This window comes from Amblyomma maculatum, unplaced genomic scaffold, assembly GCF_055883805.1.
Source record: "Amblyomma maculatum isolate TAMU_Amacu unplaced genomic scaffold, ASM5588380v1 scaffold_18, whole genome shotgun sequence".
NCBI classification, from domain to species: domain Eukaryota; kingdom Metazoa; phylum Arthropoda; class Arachnida; order Ixodida; family Ixodidae; genus Amblyomma; species Amblyomma maculatum.
In genome coordinates, this window is record NW_028146743.1 from 10,558,640 (window position 1) to 10,582,373 (window position 23,734).

The 23,734-nt window shown below is 47.6% G+C and overlaps 1 protein-coding gene across 1 annotated transcript in view; it reads left to right on the top strand.

Moving 5' to 3' along the window:
- The first annotated feature begins 4,869 nt into the window (after window positions 1-4,869).
- Window positions 4,870-23,734, top strand: part of LOC146171870 (nose resistant to fluoxetine protein 6-like) — a 67,945-nt gene continuing 49,080 nt past the window's right edge. The window contains exon 1 of the mRNA XM_084586351.1: window positions 4,870-5,338. Within this exon, the coding sequence (XP_084442477.1) occupies window positions 4,870-5,338 (469 nt within the window). The remainder of the gene's footprint in view (window positions 5,339-23,734) is intronic.

Consider the following 23,734-nt stretch of genomic DNA (forward strand, 5'->3'; position numbering starts at 1 on the left):
TTTTCACTCGTATCCACTGAGACCGACAATTGATAAACATAGACTGCATATAACGGCTGTGGGAGAAAACCAAATCAGACAACATAATTTTGGGTCAATTTCTAGCTTGGAAACCCGACGCTGAGAGGAAGCATGCAGAATAACGACACTAAATAACACTGGCTATGAACGGAGATTCCGAATTTAGGTGTGTTAAGTTTTGTTTTCATTTTTTTGCCTCGCCCTTCTCAGCAGCGCCGTACGCTGAAATGCTATCGTCTGTCAAAGTGAAGGACACTAGGGCTTCCCGGCAAAATCTGGAAACATTTCAGATCCCTCTTTCAAATATATCCAACCTAATTCTATGGACGCAATTTCTTGAAGCCCTCATTTGCCCCACTTATTTCCAGGACTCATCCCCCTGCAGCGGTGGCTCAGTCATTACGGCGCTCGACTGCTGAACCCAAAGACGCGGGATCGAATTCCGGCCTCGGCGGCTGCGTTTCGACAAAGGCGAAAAGCAAGACGAAAACGCCAATTTACTGTGCGATGTCAGTGCACGTTAAAGAACCCCAGGTGGTCGAAATTTCTAGAGTCCTCCACTACGGCATCTCTCATAGCCTGAGTCAGCCCCAGTCTCTTTACGACGTTAACCCCTATAAATCATAAACCATTTCTCCCTCGTCTGTGATATTCCTACATCACGCCCCGTCAAAGCAATGCAAAGCAGTTAGTCGGCCGTTTTTACCCCCTGCATAACTCCTCAGCTTTCTTCAATAAAACGTCTCTGTATATACCTTTATATATATATATATATATATATATATATATATATATATATATATATATATATATATATATATATATATATATATATAAAAGAATGCTTGTCGGACTATGCGCAGCTAAATTACAAACATTTTGCCATGAAACTAATTTTTCTTTCTACAAAGCTGTTTGTGCGGTCAGGAAGCAGACAGGCAATAAATTTGTGCTGATACATTTGCCATTGGCATGACTGTGAATTTGTATGATGAAAACTGTAGGACATATACAAATGGCCGCTGATAGTAAGCTAGACTCAACCGTGGACAATGGTGATCATTTACACTCAAAGAACTCACTGATATTTCTCGCCTTTCATTCTGCCATCAGCAGGAATGAACGGCCGTTGCACGTATGCATATATTCGGCTGCATGCACGTGCCGTTGTTCAGGTATGCGCATGCTCACTGAGTTTTGAGTTTATACAGAGCGGGGAGTTGAGAAAATAATGAATTTAGTACCACGTGCGACAAAACCTCGACCTCTTTAGCGTAACGTTGCTACCCGTTTTCTCTTCATGGTCACTGCAAGGAGTGTTGCTACACCAAGTGAACGTATGAACTCGAAAACACCCAATATGCCATCAACGCGTGCACACGTGCCTGCTGCACTGTTTCACAAACAAGAGCCAACCGCGCCATAAAGTATTCCCTAACAATTCTGCGACCTATCCTAGGTAGTGCACGTGAGTGGACAAGTTCGGAAGATTGGTCAACAATAGCGCTTAATCTCCAAGCATCTAGTTCGGTGACAAACAAAATAAACGCGTGATTTGTTAACCCATACCGAATGTCAGTGCTTGGCCGACTTCGAGTGGCCCTCTGATCAAAATGCAATTGGTATAGCCTTGTGGCAAGCGCCACACCAGCACAGCTACAGAGTGGGTGAGTAAGCGCGTGCCGGCCAGAAACGAGGCAACGAAAATGACGGCGGCCCATTTATTCTCATTTCGAAAGGACGCACAGTTGTGAGGACAGCCACGTAGGCCATGCGTCCCTTGATGGTGGGAATTCAAAAAGTCCGCGTTTTCCCCTCATTACCGCCTACTTTTGATTTCGTTGTCTTCATCTGTTGCACGGGGAACGTTCGCCAAGTGTGAGTGAAGCCCTTGCTTAGAATCGCCGAATTATCAATGAGCGAAACAGTAGCAAGGCAACGCAGTCATCAACATTCGTTTCACGCGCGTTTCGGCCTGTTATCTCGCCACCCACAACTATGCGTGACCTCCCGTCCTCCCCTTCCGGTATCTTTATCTCACTGGCGCCCTTTGATGGCCGATTTCATCTCGAAAACTAATCACTGAATGTTTTTATTGAACTTACTGTTTATTAGTGTTTCTTTTTTTATCTTGCATCCATATTAACGCTGTTCCTTGCCTTCACTGCGTTGAAGCGAGGTGTAAGCAATATAGCAACTAGCTCATTTAATACAAGTCATTATCATACTCTGCCCGTAAGTGAGGATGTGTTAATGAGAATTTCTGTCCTTCCGAATACCTCTGCCCACCCCTCCACGTCAGGCCTTCCCTTGAGTTGGAAGCTTCGGATAACAGGTTTACTTGAAAACTGAACTGTAAAGCAGGCAACGATAAGCGGGGAAGGCGGAAGGGAACAGAGAAGGAGAGAAACAAGAAGGTGGAGGGGGGCACCCGCGTTACGCGGAAACGTCTAGAAAAGCTTATTATTGACCCGAAGAGTGACGGCGAGATTTTTTTTTTTTTTCAACACCTTTTTGACGGTGAATATTTGGAAGGCCGCTCTGACATTAATGCCATGACGGGGTTGTCCGCTCCTGATCCGTGTAAGAGGATTTCGTGACTGTCGGTCTCACATAGGGCGCATGTTTTCTTTGCGCACAAGGGGGAATTGTGGTAAACAGCTTGGTTGAGAGATGCTGGGGTCCTCGCAAAGGCGAGAAGCCCTGTTAGCCATCCCTAGCACGGTGACAAGGATAATGACAACGCGACGGCGACCTCATCGCTTAGGAATCCCAAGCATATGATGTATCTGTTCACGATCTCCCTTTTCTCCGACATTATTGCAGGAAATCGTCGAGAGCCCAGTGTACTGCTGTTTCTCACGAATTGCTCAGGACAGCTGACGCTGATTTTTTATACAATTATAGCTTAACCAAATGAGTAGCCATATAAAGCTTCTAACCGTCATTTCTCAATTACATGTACTCGTAAAAAAGCAGTAATGGTCCTCTGTTGTCTTCTTACTGCTGCGGAACTTTTCTCTGGACTTCTGCGGATGCGTAAATTTGTCACAACACCAGTCTCAGCGCAAGTGGAGCTGTAGACTTGCGCCTAAGCGCCTGGATATGATAGCACACGCATTTTAGTCCAGTTAAGTGCTTTTTGCGATAGCTTAATCCACATACGCAATTATGTATAATTGCGTATGTAGATTCAGCAACACATAAAGATGTTAAATCACCAACTCGCCCAACAACACACTTTTATACTTCGATACACTTGGAGGTCTTCAATGTGCACTGAGACCGCAAGCTACAAGGGCGCCTTGATTTTCCCCTCCGTCGAAAAGGAATTGAATCCCGCGTCCGTGGCACAGCATTGTAGCTCCGCCGCTGTTGTGGCCGATGGTTAGGGAGCTCCAGTGCTGAACCACGGACGCGGGATCCAATTCCTTTTCGACGGAGGTGAAAATCAAGTCGCCCGTGTAGCGTGCGGTCTCAGTGCACATTGAAGACCTCCAAGTGTGTCGAAGTATAAAAAATGTGTTGCTGGGCGAGTTGGTGATTTAACATCGTAAAATAAAACAAAAGAAGCGCAAAAAGAAAATAGAAATAAGGAGTAGACATGCACGAGCGCTGACTAACAAGTGATCGTATTTAATGCCCAAGCATATAAGTACACGAAAAGTGAGCTGAAACAGAAGAAGCCGCAACGCCAACATCTAATAAACACCAAGAACCATCAGCCTCGTCAATGAAATTTTAGAAGCAGTGCACACTTCTAAGTTACTTCATGAAACGTACGAGGGAAAGTTTCGAAGCCCTTATCACCATGCAAAGGGTCGTCTTGTGCAAGAAAACCTTCAATATCTTTGTGGTGCTAAGAGTTGGCTTGCTTTTAGTGCACTTGGCTGAAATCTCCGGAGCCCTCCTGTATGGCGTCTCTCATAGTCTTATAAACCAGCTACGTTACTAACCTTCCTACGAAGCACAAATTTATTCGTCAAATATATAAACAAACACCTTGGACCGCCTATTGCCTTAAAGTAAAATGCTCGCATGGCGTAATGCATGACAGCTTCATGTATTGTCTGTAATGTCGTAACTTCCGACCCATGCCTATAATACGCCAGCGCGATTTTGTCACTGAATAGACTGCTTTCCAGGGCAAAACAAAACTACAATTTTCTATTGTGCAGAAACGAGGAGCCGCCAACACATCACCGAGTGCACGAAACAAAACTATTTACGTAGTAGCGTTCCCCATAAACAAAACTGATTGTAACTCAGTATGTTGCTGCACCATCATCCCGCCGGCAGGCAACACACTGGAGATAAGGGCAATGAGACACTGCTGTCTGCCCTAGCCTGGATACAAAAATCGGTACTCCGGTTAATAACGTTCGCCCGACGTTGTAAGCTCTAATGACAAGTGTGTGTCTGCGCGGCGTCTACACAGTCGCTGAAGAACTCTTCAACGCGGCGTCAGTGTGGGTGGTGCGAACGCCCTCTCCCAACGTCGCTCTCCTGCGGCATTCGTGGTGACGCCGCCACTCGGCCGCCGTGTAGCGGGGAGGCCGCGGGGTTGCCGCCACTTTCTCTCTCGTTGGGAGCGCGCGAAGACCACCTTGACCAAGAAAAGCGTCGTCGTTGCTTTCCGCATCTCGGCCCCCGGGGGACAGTGCAGGAAAGAAGGGCGCCGCGCTTTTAAAAGCGCCGCCGCCGACGTCGCGACGCCCCATTTGAACGAGCTCTGCGCCGAGGAACGCACAGACAGCGTGCTTCACAAAGCACGAAGGCTACGGAGGAACTGCACCAAGTCGGGGCCGATGCCCGCGCGCCGCGGCGTCTTGTCGCCGTCGATCCACGATGCGGTGTCCTAAACATGGTCGTCGGAACCGGGCCGCCACGTCCCTCGACGTCGCCGCTGCCGTCCCGGTCGTAGTGTTCCTTTTCGCCGCGCTAGCCGGATTCAATGGCGTGGCCGTGTGCGATGCGTCCCCTCCTCCGCCCACGACATCCCAGGTGGCTGCAGCCACCTCCACAAGCGCCGGAAGTGACGCGGAAGTGGTGGACAGTGGTGCCGTGACGGAGCCTGCGATGTCGCATGAGGTCGCGGGGTCAAGGGACGGTGATAATGAAAGTGCGCCCTATGATGTTCAGGCTGACTGGGAGCTTCTCGAGCGCAAACTCTCCAGCGTCACCAACGGGGCGCTGAACCAGCTGCTGCCGGAATTGACTGCGCTGGTGGCGGGACTCGATCTGAACACGGACTGCTTCCTGTCTCTCCTGAGGGTCATTGGCGGATTGCGCAAGCTCGATTTGGAAAGCGTGAGAAGTAAGTAAGGGGTCCTGCCTCCTTTGTGATATTGGATGTGCGACTGAAAACAGGGCTGTCATAGCATGTCTACAGTTGTAGGGACTCCGAGGTGCAATCTTCTAGAAGAATCTTCTAGAAAACTGTACTTCGAGGGAACCCCGTGTCACTGGCACAGAACAAAGGGCCCTTTGGAACTTTTTCGAGGCTTTTGAAGGAATGCGGTAGTCCAGATACGTACAATGTCTTACCTTGCACTGCGATTTTCTAGTTAAGAGCGGTTACTTGCACAAGTTGGCAGTGTCATTTATAGTCGCAACATCTGAAGCAATGTAGTGTTTTCGATTGGGTGTCACACACTGTCCCAACTCTTCATGGACACTAACTTGACATGCGTCTTGTTGCTTATCATGCCATATACAAGCATGAAACGTCAAAAATCTTTCCTTGGTTCGATCACTGCTTTAGAATTGTGTGGACGTCCAAAGCTGTGCAATGCTATACCTGCCGAGTGTTGGCGGTAATGCTTTGCAGATTTTGCGTTCATTTTAAGAATTGCAAGCGCACGTTCACGAGTGCCCATTTTCCGTTCTGCAATTCTAAATGCCTAGCATGCGACTTCCATCGCTTTATTTGCATGCAAGATAGCGTGTGTGTGCTCGAGCTCACTATGACTTTGTGCATCCGGAGTTAAATAAAGCGGGCGTAGCAGCATAAGAAAGTCTGCCGTACACTACCACTGTCATATACCATTGCTGTTAGCTACAACTGGTACACTGCTGATACTGCACCTGCTAACACAAACCACCACCGCTGCTACTCCTGTTACTGCTTTCCTTAGTTATTTCACATACTTTCGCGGCGTGAAAGAGTTACGCAAAATATTGGTAAAAGGGAAAATGTAGACTAGCGCCGAATAATAGATGAAACCGCACGCAAATAAAGCGTCCGTGCAATTTGTCGAGCGGGTGGTCTCCGGAATGTAGCCAGTGCTAGTTCTCAGAAATAAAGAATCGTCATACATTTTAGTTCTACACAACTGGATATAATCAGGGCGTGCAAAAACGCCCGCGAGAAAAGAGACGCTACTATTTTTACAAGGGCAATAATACTAATAGAGTGAGAAGTTTGAGCCTAAACTGAACATTAAAAAGACAAAGATCATGGCGTCTTGCCCTATCAAGTCCTGGAGCATCAAGGGACAAGAACTGGAAGCTGTGACAGATGTTCTCTTCTTGGGCCCCAAGATTACCCCGGAAGGAGATTGCAGCCATGAAATCAGGAGACGCCTGCTTCTGGGAAAGAGAGCCGTGGCTAGCCTTGACCGCCTAGTGAAGAGCAGAGACATTAGACTGCCAACCAAGATCCGTATAACTCGTGCTATGATCTTTCCAGTTGTGATGTATGGATTCGAGAGTTGGACTGTGAAGAAGGCTGACCGCCGAAGAATTGACGCGTTTGAATTGTGGTGCTGGCGGAGACTCTTGAGAGTTCCTTGGACAGCCAGAAGATCAAATCAGTTGATATTGTCGACCATAAACCCTGGCTGCTCATTGGAGGGTCAAATTCTAAAGTTGAAGCTCAGCTACTTTGGTCATCTGATGAGAAGAGAGGAGTCGCTGGAGAAAGATTTGATGTTGGGAAAGGTTGAGGGTCGCCGGAGAAGGGGTAGGCAGCGAACGCGATGGCTAGATGGCATCCTCGAGGCACTGCAGATGAAGTTATGTGATGTTAGGAAGATAGTGAGAGACCGGAAAGCGTGGCGTGATATGGTCCATAGGGTCACGAAGAGTCGGACACGCCTGAACGACTGAACTGAGCTGAATAATACTACTGCAACTACTACTACTTCAATTCACATTTGATAATCATAATGAATATGCAAATATACCAAATATATCGAAACAAAATCTCAGAGGCCTAAGAAAACGTTTACAGTTTAGGTATCAGAAACAGGTGTCGCCACCACTTGGTGCTGGTTTTGTTTCCTACGATACAATGGTTGATGCCTAACCGGGTAAGCGAAGAAAAAAAAAGAGCCGGTTTCTTCTTTCTTCTCATATTTTGGTGATTCAATAGAACACCGGTCTTTATCATGTTTTCTGAATAACCCAACATGCAAACACATTTCAACCTAGGCTTTCTTCGCGTCAATTTGGATTACTCGGATGGTTTTGCAACACTTTGTCACGCTGTCGCATTGACAGGTATAGATTTTCATGTTGATTTTCAATGTCACGAATTTGAAATTGAGTCGTAAAAGAAGACATTTTTTTTCCACAGGCTTCGTACTTTAATCACTGTATGAACTTCCAGCAGCTTGGGTCGGGTCTTTGCTGCACACATGTAGAGGAGGGTGTTCGAGGGTTCAAGGAAAGCTACTTGCCAGTGGCTTACCTCAAGTCAGTTTCATGTGGCGCAAAGTCACTAAAATGAGATACTGCTACTTTGCTTCCATAATCGGCCTGATTCACTTGCTCTGTGTGTAGCTATAGCGCTGACGAATGAAGAAATGAGATGATAGCGTAAGCATCAAGAACAGGTTCGGATTCCAGCTATCGCAGCTTGACAATTAGCGACAAGAAAATAAAAACAAAACATCATGTTGACATATTGCGAAGAGGCGCCAAACGTCATTCATTCAACAAATGGGTTTGATCATGATCTGTAATTCAAGGCAACCAAATACGTGCGATTCTGTAAAATCCTCCACGAGCTCACTAAATTGCACATTGTTCCCTGCAGGTTGCAAAGAATAAACAACAAAAACTCTGCAGAGTGGATGAAAAGTTTCCTGCGTTAGTCGTGGTTGTATTGTCAATCGTCACCCAGTGGTTATATATATAGAACTGAAATCTGCTTGAATGAATGCTCATCATTTAGCCTACTGCAGTGCGACCACCTTGAGACGAAGGAGACAGTAATTCCGGCGCGTGCACATTGCTGCTGCTCGACTGTGTTAAACTAGCGGCGTCAAATAATCACTCCACGTTGTTCCTGCGCCTAAGGAAAGCAAACAAGTGGCATCACTGTAACGCCGATGAAGAAGAACGCTGGCGGTCGTCTGACGTTTTGGTAGAACAGTTCAAAAGCCTTTTTTTATGAGAGAGAGAGAGAGGACTTTATTGTCCACTGATGGGGGCGGCAAGCCCGGACCGGGCACGGCCTCACTGCACTAGATGTGTGACAGTCCATGTCGCTGCAGGACATACGCGGCCCGCGTGTTGGCGGTCTTCTGCCGATGCGGGTCCGTCGCGCGCAGTCAGGACTCCCATTCCTCCCAGGTGGAGAGCTTCGAGCCCGGCGGGGCAGGATCAGCAGGCCACTCCATCAGGATAAGTGTTAGGGTAGCGGGGGGATGAAAGCACAAGGAACAAGATGGGGTGAGGTACCTGGGTGCATGCGGGATTGTAGGTAAGGCATGGGGAGGGTTCGGGTCTGCAGGCGGCTCCATAGGATTTGATGGCGGATGGTAAAGGTGGATGGGGGGGGGGGAAAGAGCTAATGCTCGGCTCGATAGGCCTGCGTCAGAACGCTGAAGGTATGCATGCCCTCCCTCGAGTCGTCCAGGCCTGAGTCCGCCGCCGCTCGGTTTATAAGTCCTCGGGCGTGACCATTGGCGGCCTCGTTGCCAGGATTTCCCGAGTGTGCAGGCACCCAGATCATCTCCACTTGATGGGATGGTTCAGGAGAAACCGATTCTAGCATGCGGTATGCGGTTTCATGAATCCTGCCTCTGGCGAAGTTTAGCAACATAGTTTTGAAATCAGAAAGAATGTAACGAGCTTCAGTGTGGGCAATGGCAGCAGCTATTGCAACCTCCTCTGCTGATTCTGGTCATTTTTATCAAATTGCGTTCTTTCAGAAGAAGATATTTTGGTCTCCTGCTCCTCTAGGCTGTGCACTCGAATCGTGTGCACAAATGAATAGAACACCTTTAATAGAAATGGCTTCAAAAAGATGACTTGATCTCTTGCGAAACTTTTGGTTAAAGACTTTGCGAGACACGATGGCGTAGAGCCAACTCGTCTTTGCATGTAGACGGAGAAAGGCAAACGACGTGTCTGGGAACCCTATGTGCTGAAACCGGCACTTAGGTGCCAGCCGAAACCTAAATGCATATCCACTCAACGGTGTTGCCGTCAGTTAGTCTGCATGCTCCTTCGCTTAGTATGTTGACTCGCAGGCAGCCGGCGGTTAACGTGCCCGAAGGTAGCCATCAAATTAGTTTCGCGTACTGTTGCCACATTTGCATTGAGGCCCGATGTCTCGTGGCCGCGGCGGCGTATGATTGGAGAGCATAGTGAGAAGTTGGCAGCGGCACGGGAGCATTTACAATGGTAGCCTAAATCCATCGCCCGCTAATGAAGCGCTCATAACACGACCCTAACTGCACTAACGCGACTTTTGGAGGAGATGCCGCTCTTCCTTGGCGTTAGAGGCGGAACGGAGGCACGCGCTGTTACACACCGGGCGGCAGTGGGATAACCACGAGGCACCCCCAATCGGGCGATCTAGTTCACGTTCGCGGAAAAGTGGAAGGGCCTTTACACCGCTTCGAGCTTAGTCGACGGCGGCAGGGTGTCTCCTCGCCCCGTCTCCAGCGAACTTGTCCCATGACTTTCACTCGGGAAGAACCGCGTCCGGCCACCATTTCCTCCTTTCCTATATAATGTCCGTGTAGTTTTTCTTTATTGTCCAAAAGGCTTCTCGACCGAGGGCGTACTTTTCCAGGGTGTTCTTCCGAACCCGCTCGGCACGCACGATGCGCATACCAAGCGCATCGTGCGAGCAGTGCGTTTCGCCCTGACCTCGAGCCGGCCCCGTTCATTTATAGGCTGCTTTATCCGCGCGCATTGAGATAGCGAGACGAGCAAGAAAGTAAACACAAAAAATAGCTGTAGAAAACGACGTTCGATCGACATCGCGGTGCACAAACGGGTCCGAAGGAGGGAGAGAGAGGATAAAAAGAAACCATGAGAATAAAACTGGGTCGGACGCATGAGATCGCGCCACGTCGAAGGGTTTTCTCTCGCTGTTTGGTACTTCACTTGCTCGGGTAACATCCTGTCGGAGGAAGCGGACGGATCGAGAGTTCCTATATATAGTGGTCGGCGCGTTATCTCTTGCCGCCACTCTAGGGAAGGGCACTTTCTCTCGGTGGTGGAGCGGCTTCCCGTATTAGCGTCGCCTATGCCGCAGGTTTGAGGCGCCCCTGCTTCTGCTGGCCGTGCGGGCGAGGCGTTCTTGATCGATCTCGACTGTACACTGCCACCGCGGTTTCCTCCACATATTCGCCCGGGTGAGAAGGCCCTCTTTCCCCTGTTCCATGAGGCGACGAGAGGATAGGAAAGCGAGGAAGTTTGCTCTCAGTGAGCGACGAAGCAACCTTTTCTCGCTCTCTTCCTCCGCCGTTGCTTCTTCCTTTACTCTCGTCGCATTCCCCTCCAGTCAGCATCACACCACCCGCCTTCCTTCCTGAAAGCGCACTGTACGTATGTGTGACGGATTTGGGCCGCACACATTGCCGGCTCAGCGAGCAAATACGACCAGCAGCTGGAGGCTGAGGAGGAAACGTCGATAAGATGCCAATTAGCTCTCCCGCTCATAAAGAAAGGAAATACCGGCATAACTTGCGACAAAATACGTTAGTCGGTCTCTAGAGGCTCACGCAATTTTAGCCCCACTCGTATAATGCCGGTCAACGCCGCTTTCGCGATGAGCAACACATCTCGTTCATCCTCGCCGGAAACACTGGTCTTACGCAGTAGCCGCGCATCGAGACCTTCCTACGTTGCCCATGATTACGTCCTGTTGATAAAACATGCATGTTTTCCGCTATGCTGATAGATATCGAGGCTTCTTCGGTAAAGTAGTTTTCGGAATCAACGTGTTGACCTAATAGTGGTTGCTGCCGGACGCTTTCACCGTGGCCCTGTCCCGATACGGCGCAATATGCGGCGTGAGCGGGACGTAACAATTCATTACGTGTATGGCTGTCAGATGGATTTTGAGCAGCTATAATTTTATGTCGCCACAAACCCTCATTATGTTTCAGTAGCAAGTTGTCTTTATGGCAGTACTTAGAAACAATCTCTGGGTGAGTCGTTACTAGGACTTTGTGAATATTAAAATGTATCGAATAGCGAATTAAATGTACTTGGGACCGAATCAACTAGTTCGTGTTCAGTATGATTCGAAACGGATCGAATAGTATACCATCAACTTTTGGAACACTTGGTGCGAGGTTGGAATAAGCTCCGCCATAACTTTCTTGGACAACTGTTCCGAAAACAGGGGCCACGCCGACACCATGTACCAACCTACCGCGATCAGTATGCGCGGGATCAACGTCGCGACAAGCTCCATTTGTGTGGTAGAATTCATACTTACAATGATGATGCGACAGGGGCCAGGAAAGTTCAGCAAATCGTACCTCGATGCTTGATTTCGGAGACCATGGCTCACACGTAGCTGTCACCCACCTGAAAAGATCAAGTGCAACTAACTAGATATCAAGCCCCGTGGGGCTCTCCTTATTCTCTGTTGTCACGAAAACAGAATAAATTTGCCTGTATGTATCAGGTGACTGATGATCATACAGTTATAATGCTGGCTTCGTTTTGCGAGCCATTACAGCTTAGGGTTACAATTTGTAGGCATTAGCTTAGGGTTACATGTTGCGTTCAGTGCGTTTGGATGATTTAGAACCGAAATGAAACGTACTGCACGCCATGAAGCGCTGCAGGGGGACACTATTTCTTTATTTTAGTAACGTCTGCTCTATTATAGGTTCCGAAATGTTGAATTTTGATCAGCTCTTAAAGTGTGCTGATCAGCATTTTGTTGCGTTCCAACAGGGATGTCAGAATTACTTTTTCGTTGTTTCCCAGTCACTGGAGGCATGATGTCCGTGGGCAAGCTGAGTGTACTTCAAGCTCTGTGCATAAATTGTCCCGCCTCGATCACCAGAGAGTATACTTCCTTAAAGCTCCTTTCGCTTGCCTTACAAAATGGGATTTATAGGACGTAATTATGAGTGAGAATCAGATAAGACGCTGGCTGGTTTAATGAAGTGAGGTATTAAAATGACAATTTTGTTTACAAATGCGATTGGCCACAGGTGTAATGCAGCTCCCTACTTTATCATGGCTGTGTACACTAATCGAACTATACTAAGCGTGAATGTACGGAACGCCTTCTGAAGTTCTTGATGGAACAGCGCAAAACATCGGGACATTAGAGGGTTCCTGGAGCTATTAGCAGTGTACCTCAGGTCAACTCACGTCTGTTGGGAGGAAAAAGTGTATCTCCAGAAACGCGGTGTTTGCATTGGTTCATGCATCGCGCCTCTACTCAGTGATTTGTACTTGGCGCGAAAAGACAGGTTCCTGAACGTAACCCTTGCAGGTACTAATGTTAAAAAGGTATTTAGGTACGTTGATGACTACCTAGTTCTTTGTGATGGCCAAAGGGCGAATACGCTAGAAGTAGTAATGGAGGAGGTGGGTCGCTTTGCGCAGGCTTTGCAGCCACTTATTACCACGCACGAGCTTCCTGCTCAAGGGTCACTCAGGTTTTTAGACCTGAGACTTGAGTTCACTAGAGGGCACGCCTGCTGGGCCTATGAGCCCAGAGCGGAGAAAGCGCCAATGCCCTTCCAATCAGCTCACTCTAAGCTGACCAAGAGGGCTATTGTGAACTTGTGCTTCACGAATGCCTTGAGGAAATCCTGTGTTCACAAAATGAATGTGAGCTTTCGTCGCCAGGCGGAACGGCTTGGCAACTCGGGTTACCCCTCGCACTTGCTGGTATCTGTTGCCAAGCAGGTGAAAAAGCACCTGATGCAGGCTAGGCCCGAGCAGCAAGATGATGCACAGAAACAGAAAGAAAGGAGGCCGGTAGTAGCAATTCCGTATCTTCACAATATTTCCCATCGCCTGAAAGGCATAGGTCGAAAAGCTGGCGTGAATGTAGTGATGACTGCTCCTAATAAACTCAAAAGTCTGTGCAGACGAGTCAACTCCGATCCGACCAAAAAGAAGCAGGGATGCACGATAAAGCATCGAACCCCCTTTGTGGAGTGCACCGAAGGCCTTGTTTATTCGTTGCCAGTGACTTGCGGTAAACAGTACATTGGGCAGACTGGCAGGTGCATGAATGAAAGGCTGCTAGAACACAAAAATAATTTCGAGCAAGCTTGCAGGAACCTGGGAATCCATTGTAGAGATTGCCCTTCAACTAGTTGTGCACCGGTTTTCCAAAAATGCAAAGCTTTGGCTAATCACAAAGACCAGCTAGTCCGGGAAATAATCGAGGCAGCTTCGATAGCGAGTCTGCGCGACGAGTGTGTCAGCACACCGTCCGTTGCTTTGACTAAGAAAGAATTTGACATGTTAAAAATGTGATTATTAATATCTGCGATTATGTGTCTTATGCTTTTTTGTGGACGCTTGAACGATATGGTTGCGACGCATGTGCTTTTTGAGAGGGTGATGAAGGTATAAGAAGCAATGTTTCTTCGAAATAAAAACCAGTTGTAAGTCAGCGCTTGTCTCTTGTCCCGATGTTTTGCGCTGTTCCATCAAGAATGAATAACCAACAAGCTCAAGCTGCTGTCCTGGCCTTCTGAAGCAACCGCGTCAAATTCTGGTTTCGCGTCAACTTTTGAATCACAGGGCATATCACTCAGATAAGCCTGTAAGTGGCCTCTCGCAGATCGGTGACGTGACATACGTTGCAATTCAACTTCGCTGTTTACTGATGCATCATGAGGTGGGCGAGGAGAGCAGGGGGCACACTGTCTATCGTCCATGCCAGTGAGAATAAGCAGCCGCTTAAACAGCCAAGATTAGGCGCCTTTTCGCTACTGTGGAGCCACCATGCTCTTGTTCTCATCCATGGAGGCGGTCTTTAAATTTTAGAAGAAATAGGCATTGTTCGTCGAAAGCTCAAGGCCAGAGAAGCGTGCGAGCTACCTCCTCGCGAAAGCCGTCGCTTTCAACCACGACTGCAAAGAAACGGCGCGCTTAACCTTAACCTTCGTGCGCATATACGCGCGATCGTTATCGCTTTTCAGCGGGCGTTTGCGGAACAGCCTGAATGATCACCGTAATAGTAAATAAATTGGCCTTCATGCTTGCGCGTGCTATAGATAACCGCCAGCGTTCAGCGAAGGGCGATCGCTCTCATTGACCGTGGCTCTGTAATTGTGAGCCGCATTATCAGTCACGGGCGCAGACAATTTGCCACAGCGCGAGCACAAAAACTCGTTGGCGATGATTTGATATGACAGCCTGCGCAAGAGACGCCAGAAAAGAAACCGGCAGAGGCAGAAAAGGGGGAGGGGAGGGGGGGGGGGGGTTAGTACCCCGCGCAACGATTTCGTCTTAGTGGAAACGTACACATTCAAACAGCAGAGAAAGTGCTCCCACATTCAGGACCCCTACACAATTGTTTTTCCATACTAAGGAAATATTGCGTTGTTAAAACTGTTGTGATTGTTACTGGCACAAGAAGAAGGAAATTATACTTTGTTCTCCATGGGCTGGTTAGCGGAATAATGCAGCAGTCGACACTGGGCTGATGCTACCAACTGCTGTGCTTCTTAAATTGTATCGTAATAAAGGACTCATGCTGAACAGCTGCAGTGGGACTTGAGCGCACTCGGAATACATCTATAATTGGAACGTCTCAACTGGTAAGAATGAATCGCTGGAATCTATAATAGAGTGCGGCGTAGTCTCCCATGAGAGATTCGAACCGACATTGGTGCAGCAGCATTTGAATATTTTGTGCATACCTCTGCTTGAGCGCTGTTCTAATGGCATCCAAGCAAGCCAGCAGCATGCATGCTTGCAATAGATCGTGTCGCCTGCGTGTTCATGATGGTACAGGTACTATGGGAACGCCTTGAAGACCGTCCTAATCTGCAAGCGACTGGGGTGAATTTTCACGGCAAGATGTTCGATTTGGGAGTTGCAAAACATGCACATAGAACCACTGTAAACGCCTTTAGATGAACGGTTTTCTTTAACGCATATACATCGCACATGCGAACATGCGAATCTTGCACGTGCATTGGCCTTTTTCTTTTTTGGCCATTCGCCGAAATTTGCACATTCATTGAAGCTCGCTTTCACAAAGGAAAGAGCGATGTTACTGAGCCAGGAAAGTTAAATCTCCATAATTATGCATGCTAAAAAGCCGCGTCATTTATTTTCCAGTAATACAAGTACCGAGTGTCGCCCTGCAGGAAATAGACACTGAAATGATTTTTTTAACCGCTGTAGCGCTTTCAATCGCGGCACCTTGGTGAGATCGAAATCATTACTTGCCAAGCAACTAATTGTCTGATAGTTCGTTATCGTTATTCAAATACTATGATTATTGCGCAAGTATTATCCTCCCCAACTCTCCGATTTTACTGGCCAACGTTTGATTGCCAAGTGCTGAGCATCGCCTACATCTTGGGGAACCAAGCGAGACGAAAAGCAGCAAAATGCGCTTCCTGCTTTGCCGCGAAAGTGTTCGCTGCAGAGGGCCCTTGTGCAAGCGCGTCGGACAGGAAGCGAACTGTTGCTGAAGGGGCCCGCACTCGTGTCTGAAATCGTGAACCGAGCCGCCGTTTGGAGACCTCTGCAAACACTGCAATGGTTTTTAATAGTTGTCAAACGAGGCCGTGTCCCAGAACCTTCGCCAGTCACTATACGGAGCCTAGCAAACCTGCTTGGTTCACTATTAGGCTGCCTCTTTGCATTGGGATAGCGTATACTGGGCGGCTGTCAAGAAAGCAATGGTGCTCCAATACCCCTGTGATGCTAGCAAATTTAATGCCATTCGAATCGAATGGCATTAGCACCAAACGTCATTATTTGGCTGCTACAAGAGCACATTTAATTCTGTTATATTCGAATGACATTCGCCATCGAATGAGTTTGGGAAAGTCCTTCAGACTCGATCTCGAGCTGAATGTATTCTCTACACACCATATATACAGTAGAAACAAGCAACGCGGAAACAAAAACAATGTGCGCACTACCAAAGTTAAAAGTTGTATATTTTTCTTTTAGTTTCGCTAAAAGATGTTAAGTCTGGCGTGAAACTTCACATCGCAGGTTGTCGTGGAATGTCATTACTCTCGGTCACAGCAGCGGCCCTGTCATGCCTGAGAGTGTCGACCATTCTGGGTTCTGTGTTTCTTGCTGATCGCTTCTTCACTTGCGTTTATCGGGAAATATTCAAAGCACTAACTGAGCGTTTAACCTTTTGGGTGTCCACTGAAGGCTCCGCGTGTCTCATGCGTTCCTGCGCTGTGCATCCACGCTCCGTCGTGTCAACCATATTGATTGTTTACGTTTATCGGATTTGCGGATGACTTCTTACTTGGCTCAGATTTTGACGGCTAAGCGCTGCAGCATGACAAATTTGTGCGTATAATATTGCTCAAGAAAGTTTTATTTAGCTTTAAAATGCTGCACAGTGATTTTAAACACCTTTTATGGGGAACCATGTCCCTTAACTGTAGTATTTTTTTTTTATTGATCGTAATTGCCATCATTTGGAAACGACATTATATGTTACTATGTAGCACCGAAAGAGGCTGAATGACATTGATGAATCGGATATACTTCGATTCCACTGTCTGCGAAATCTTGCAGTGTGACGCCATAGTTGGCTAATTCTAGGCGCACACTCGAACAGAATTTGAGGGATGAAATGGACAGGGTGAAAGGAGGAAGAGGTAATGATGCTGCGGTGTGCGCAGTGAAACTCCCCGGAACAGCCCGTAAGCTATAAACTGCATGTGACGACGTAGCTGAGCGTTCCAGATTGAGCGTGACAAACTGATTCTCCCTTACGTGCCCCGACATCGCCCGGCACACCGGCGCATATGCTAGAAAATGCACCTCTCTGTCGAAATACGGCTTCCGCGGGCGGGATTTTAGATTTACTTTGGGCTCAGAGGCCCAGAGCTGAAGTCATTGAGCTATTGCGGCGGGTCTATCGAGGACTAATAGATGTGTGTTCGTCCCGCTGGTAGGACGGACAGCTCCCGCTTGAGCCGCGCGCCTCGAGAAGAGAAAAGGAACGACGAGGAAACGCGTTGAATGAGTCCGCGGCGAATGGCCCCGCAGCCGCAGTTGAGCCCAGTGCGAAGACATGAAACCTCATTCTTTTCCGGCAGAAGCCATGTATATTCGCACGGAGTGCCTAGTAGGCTCCTGGGAGCGCTCGTCTTTGCCATTTTTGCACGTTTTCTCAGTGTGCGTTTCGCGCTCGTTTGCTGCCTTGCATTTCCGTGCACGTCGACTCAGATGACCTACATTCAAGGTCTCGAGCGACAGGTTGCCTTCCCCGCTGAAGAACAAACGGCTGCTCTGCTCACCTTGAGCTTGACGTTAGGGTACACTCGTCCCAGTGTTTTAGTTTAATCTCGCTACGAACTGATTCGAACACGAAGGTAGCTGGCATTTGAGACTTTGCATGAGATGCTTTGCAAGCACTCGAAGAATTAGTTCGTGACGTTTATTTATATAAAATAATTTTCCTCTAGATGGACATTGCGAACTATGCTCGCGTGAAAAGACGACACCGAAACAGAACGATGCTCTGTCAGCACTGCGCACATCATTTTACACCGAAGGAACACATGCAGATGACTAAAGTTGACATCCCTTTCCAGCATTGAAAAACCAATAATCTACCAAGGCTGGATGAAACAACACAAATCAACACCACGGACATGGCCAATGAAAACGGCAGTCCATGTCGGAATCAGTCACACAACGGACTGCTTTTCATTCGTGCCCATTATGCTCCCTTCTGATGGTTCGTCTTCAAGTGCATGAATTATACGCTAATATCGCTTCTCAAGCAAATGCAAGCCGCGCATGCTAGCATCCCACCTTTCTTTACCCACCCGGTCAGCTAGCACTGCGCGCTGTCACACGGAACACCGGTTCTAAAATTGACACGCGTCTCTCAGGAGTGCAGTGGCGTTATGCTATACACCCGCGCACGTCTTACGTTTAGGTACATTACGTCGGGGCGTTTCGCAAACGCGATAAATGTCAAGAACCAGGGCGTGAATTCAGGAACATTCGAAGCGAATCTTGCCTTCGATGTGGACTTCGTTCAGTTCCGAAATGCATTGTCGCGTTGCATAAAATCAGGAAAATTAGAATGATGAAATTACAATTTAAATAGCTGTTTGTTAATTGAGCGCCATTGTACACGTAACCTCCGCTTTTGCGCATGATACATATGCGTAAATCGCACTTACGGATGTTTTATGGCTTTTAAAACAAAAGTATCGAAGAAAAATAAGGCATGCATTTATGCGTTTCTGTGCTTCTTATTCTGACCACACACCTAGAGCAAACAGGACGGTTTGGTTTGGTTTGGTTTATGGGATTGAACGTCCCAAAGCAACTCAGACTATGAGAGATACCGTAGTGGAGGACTCTGGAAATTTCGACCACCTGGGGTCCTTTAACGTGCACGGACACCGCACAGCGCGCGGTGGTGGTGGTGAAAAACATTGAATTAGAAAATGAGAGTGTGCAGGCCCAAAAAGGACCCTTTACATGAGTGTTGTCCATAGTCCGGGACCCCGCTGGACAAAGCCGCCGCCCTCGCCCGTTTCGCCAGAGCCCGTTGGGACCCTAGCGATGAGCAGCTGAGCAAGGCCGCCTCCCATGCCACTCGGGTGGGGAAAGGAATAAGGGAAAGGGTAGGATTCGTTTGACATGCCCACACGATATGGTAGACATCGGAAGTCTCCCCACAGTGTGGGCACCACCCATCTATCTTGGAATCGAAATGTTTAGCTATATCAGGACACAACAAGGTGTTGGTCTGCAGGCGCCTCAGGGTTCGTTCGTCCTCCCTACTCAACCCCTTTGCAGGAGCCGGGTAAAGCTGACGTTGTTCGCAATAGTCAATTAGAATTTCGCGAAACCGCAGGAGCGGTTGCCTATGCTCGAAGCCGGAGGAATCTGTGTGAGGAGCCCGGTAAGTAAGCGCTCCGGCAGCCGTGTCAGCGGCTTCGTTACCTCGCAGACCCTGGTGGCCCGGAGTCCAAATGATGCGTTTGGGAGGCGCTTTCCGTCTCCCTCGAAAAGCAGCCGCCGCGGCCAGGAAACAGGACGGAGACGACTTGCCTTATGTATAGCGTGAAGCGCAGAGAGGGAAAGGAGCGAACCGTAGTGGCAAGAAATGTGACACTCAAGCCACTAATGGGCTGTGTCTTGCGGTTCTCGTGGGAGATTGCATTTATGCATGTAAACTGGGTATATCTTTTGATTTTATTGTCGAAATGTTAGTTTTCAGCTTTAATCGCCATGGGGGTGGGGGGGGGGGGCGATGGTTAACAGCATAAATAATCAGGCAAACCAACTATTAATTTGAAAAGGAGTGGAGGACTAGCCACGTTTTCTTTTCCTTTACAACGACCACTTTCTCATGAAAACGATGAGTCGTGTTCCAGTAACTCAGTTTCTCTTCTTTTTTTTTTTTCTGGCGTCGTAAAAGCCCGTTTATTTCTTACTATTTTTTTTTCATATATCTTGCACCATTATGACAAGTTTTTATAACTAACACAACTCTATTATTGTTTCCAGGGTGCCTGATCTGCTTGGCATGTGCAGTCAGCGTCAGTTTAAGAGCTAACGAGCCACATAAAATGGAAACAGCAAAATGAAAGTATTTGAGGCGAATAAGAATGAACACCAACAGGACACTTGACATTACTAATGAGCCTAGCCTGCACTTCATCTGCCGCAGCTAATATTCCTCTGTTACTGACCTCACGTGTTACTTATGTGGCTCGCTTCTTATTTGATGGTGATGGTAGACTCAAGCTTGCGCAGTCGCTCGGTTGTCTTTCCGATGGACATACAACCACTCCCGTCTTTTTAGTACGGAAGTCACATGTAAGAGGGAGTTTGGGGGCTGCCTGAAGGGACGATGTGACATTAAGGACAGAAAACCACCTTCGTTTCACCACTGCGTATTTGCACTACCAGGAAATGAACATTTCTTGCGGCTTCCGTCTTCTAATACTTCGTGCTCTATTGCGTGCTTTATTGTTGGGATGTCCTGACTGGTTATCCACCACATTCAGCTCTCAGTATACAACTTTCTTCGACTGCTATACTCACCATAGTTGCTTGCTTCCACCTCTTCTCCAGCCGAGGTTAAATTCATCAGCTTGTACAACAGCCCTAATTTGACCGGCGTCGAGACAGGACCCTGCGTGCCGCATTTGGCAGCAGTCGTCTTTAGCCTGCTCTTGAGGGTGAACACGACTTGCGCTGGGGCAACCGGTCTTCCGACTTCTTTCTTTTTCCACCTTAATGTCTTGGCAGCTGCTTTGACCCCTTTCACTCTCTTTCGTCTGTATAGATTATGTATGTACATCGCTCATTGTGCGTAGACAGATGGGAGAGTTCGTGCGAGCATCGGTCTAATGACCGTTTATTAAGGATGCGCGATTTCTGAAAGCAAAGAGAAATTTCATTTACATTGCGATACTGCCAGGCACAGCGTAAGCCGAAGTCTGTACGAGGTAAAGCAGAAGCACATGAGCAAACGAAACAGGACTTAGGCGAGCCTTAAAATGGAAGCACAGTCCGTTCATCCACCGATAGTTTTCGCGGTCTCGTGCACGTTGAACTGCGTGGTTAATTTCGCTATTTTGTGGGGTTGCTGCGGAATATCGCTGTGATTGCTTTACCCGCCGAGATAGCTGACATTGACGCGATACCGCCAATGAACTTAAACCATTTTTTTTTTTTTGCCACTATGGAGAGATAAAAAAAAAAATTCATTAAGGAAAACGCTCAACTAAATAGTATATGGCCGTCTGTGAAGCGCTGCGGCTCCCAAAATTTACAAAACAATAATTAATTTACAAGTGTTGCAATCGACGTTCATTCGCGAGGGTCATGAATCACCGGTTAAAGCGAATAAACTTTTATTACCTCTGTGCCACTCACTTCAGTGAACTTGAAGCATCACTTTCTGCCACTTGAACTTACGCTCCTTTTTTGTTTTTAATTTTTGAATCATGGCAATTTCATGTAGCTCTCAAGACTTATGTCAGGCTCAGACCGAAGTGGTATAATTGGTGGCGAAGGGGAAACACAAATTGCAGTGCTTTGTGTTTTAATGTTAGGGCATTCTTCTGTTGCCTTTTCATCGTTTTCCTTCCCTCGTTGCGACGTTTTTTGTCAACTTCCAATCATTTCCTGAGGCACGCGAAACCTATCACAGCAGTTAGCCATCACGTAGTCTGTTGGAAACTGAACTATGGAGCGCACCCGTGTGGTGCTTAGATAAGCAATCCGCAAAAGATGTGGAAATTGGGAAATTGAAGATCAAGCATTTATATCGACTTTCTTGTTGTTTTTTTTTTGTTTTTGTTTTTTCGCTTATCACACTCATTACCAAGCTGTCTTACAGCCAGGATGCTAGTTTCTATCTGCCCTGAGAGCTCCCCACAAGCTCCGAATCAACCTGGCTAGCCAAACTTGCTACCTCACGCGATCCTTAGGAGAGGTCGCGCAGCTGTGCTATATTCGCGACGACCGTCTGCGGCGGCGCGTTCTTTCCCCGTAGCGATGGTTGTTAGCGTGGCGGCACGGTCTGGCGAAGGCGCATCCGCACGGCAGGAGTTCCCTCGGTCTGACGCATCTCCGGCTCTCTGGCGCGGTCCGAGATTATGCGTACATCACGGGGAAAGAGGGCAACGCGCCCAACCGCCGGGACACGCAGCGAACCTTGGCCGCCATCCTTTTTCGATTGACAGCGGGTAGCGGGGGCTTTCCGGGCACCATCTGCAGCCGCTCGATGTGGTTCAAGGGCGGAGGTGGCCTCCTTTCGCCCGACGAGCCTCTTCCCGGTCGACGAGGAGGTGCACCACGAGCCTGAAATGAGACCGAGTGGAAGCAGACTGTCGAAAGAGGGGATATGTTCAGGAGACAGAACTGTTGATGAAACGGCTGAGGCTGACGTGCCCTGAAACTCAGGTATGGGGCTTTACAGAGATACTGAATCGAGTGGCCTACGTCTATGCATTACAGCGTTCTAGTGACAGTCACTGATAATTAAGCTTTGATAAGATGGAAAATTTCCTGAAATAAAAGAGAAGTCTGTCCACCACCGACCCTTCATGCAGACAGATTACGCCGACGTAGAGGCAGACTTTGTTTTTTTGTTTTGTTTTGTTTTTGTTTTTCCTATATGCCCGAGTTTCGGCTATACCACAATTCACTGCCAAAAGAAGATCAGTAATCACGGAGCCTTCCCCTATTTTGATATTATGAATTCGAATCGAGTGGCAGAATATTTTAAATATAATTTTCGCACCATGACATGCGCCTTTTGCTCCCGAACAAACAATAAATGACCAAAAGAGCCATATCACGAATTTTAATAAAGAAAAAGAAATTGGTGGAAATATTCTCCTGGCCTCTATAAGGTACCATTGGGGACAAAAGTTTCCAAGTCGCAGTGTGAAAAATCGAAGTTCACAGCTCTGTTATTAACCGCTGTCTCGAGACAGCGCTGTCGAGGTGGAAGTGGGACGGCTGCGAGGTGGAAGCGTTGTGACGTGAGCTAGTGAAAGTAAGTGATGGCAAAAAAAAAAAAAATAAAAAAAATATGGGAACGTGCCCGTTAAACATGCTTTTATCAGTACGTAAATGCAAAATATCTGCTGCATTTTTAGGCTCACGGTTAGCCATCAATTACTGGCCGTAATAATGGATAGGGAATGCATGCATCATGTACAAAAAGAAAATGAAAAGTTTTGTTGTCTTGATTCTGACGAAGGACCCCAACCTATGCACTGGTTGAACGGCAACCATAAATTCGAATATTGGCCTTCATCATGGAAGTGTGCTTTGCTGCGTGCAGCTGTCGATGTTTCCCATTGCATTCGGCCCTGTGCGCAGAGGCATGCCGTATATATAGTCATCGCAGCAAAAATTCACATTAACGCCACTTCTGCACATAGCAGTGAGTACCGCTTTTGCGTTCTGTTGTCGACCTATTTAAGTTAGGCAGCGTATAGCAGAAGGAGACACTCACAGCGCTGCCTGTTTCCGAGCAGGACACAGAATAAAAATAAGAGTTTTTTATATGAACCTCTTTTTCACAAGCAATTTCCAGAGCTCTACTGGTCTTTGAAAACAAATAATAAAACTGGACCAGTAGAGTTCTTTTATGGCCGATTCCTTACTCAAAATGGGAACGCAGCCGCATATCCCCTTTCTGTCCTTTCAATTTTAAATTCATCCTTGCCTCTCCGATCTTAAGTATGAGTATACGAAAAATCTTCAAAATCTTGGATATCGGGTACTCACTTTACCTACTATACCGCACAATACAGTGAAGTAATCCAACCGTTAT